At 60.6% G+C, this 480-nt stretch overlaps 1 protein-coding gene across 1 annotated transcript in view; it reads left to right on the top strand.

The window, feature by feature from the left end:
• Positions 1–480, top strand: part of EMH_0017080 (uncharacterized protein) — a gene marked incomplete at both ends in the record, with an annotated part of 10,924 nt that overhangs the window by 7,155 nt on the left and 3,289 nt on the right. Inside the window, 1 exon segment of the mRNA XM_013500803.1 lies at positions 1–478. Coding sequence (XP_013356257.1) covers positions 1–478 — 478 coding nt within the window.

Below are 480 nucleotides of genomic sequence, written 5' to 3' on the forward strand. Positions count from 1 at the left end.
CCCTAGATGTGAAGAAGCTACAGGATCAGCGCAGCAGCAGCAGCTGCAGCAGCAGCAGCTGCAGCAGCAGCAGCAGCACAGCGGGTGATGATATGCTAGCTGGAGGAGCCTGCCTTGCACAGCAGCGTGAGATGCTGCAGCAGCAGCAGCAGCAGCACCGGCAGCAGCAGTATCGGCAGCAGCAGCAGCGGCAGCAGCAGCAATCCATCCAAGAACAGCAGCAGCAACTGCGACTGCAGCAGCAAGACCTGGGGGACAGCGAAGCGGAGCAGGAGCAGCGGCTGAAACAACTGCAGCAGCAGCTGCAGCAGCAACTGCAGCAGCAGCAGGACAAGACGATGTCCCTTTCCTCTACCTTATGTGAAGTGGAGGCACGGCAGCTGCAGCAGCTGCAGCAGCAGCAGCAGCAACTGCAGAAGCTGCAGCAGCAACTTCAGCTGGTTACTGCTGGCCGTATGGGCTGCTCTGCTGACGGCTCAG

This window comes from Eimeria mitis, genomic scaffold (genome assembly GCF_000499745.2).
Source record: "Eimeria mitis Houghton genomic scaffold, Emh_scaff589, whole genome shotgun sequence".
In the NCBI taxonomy this organism is placed as follows: Eukaryota; Apicomplexa; class Conoidasida; order Eucoccidiorida; family Eimeriidae; genus Eimeria; species Eimeria mitis.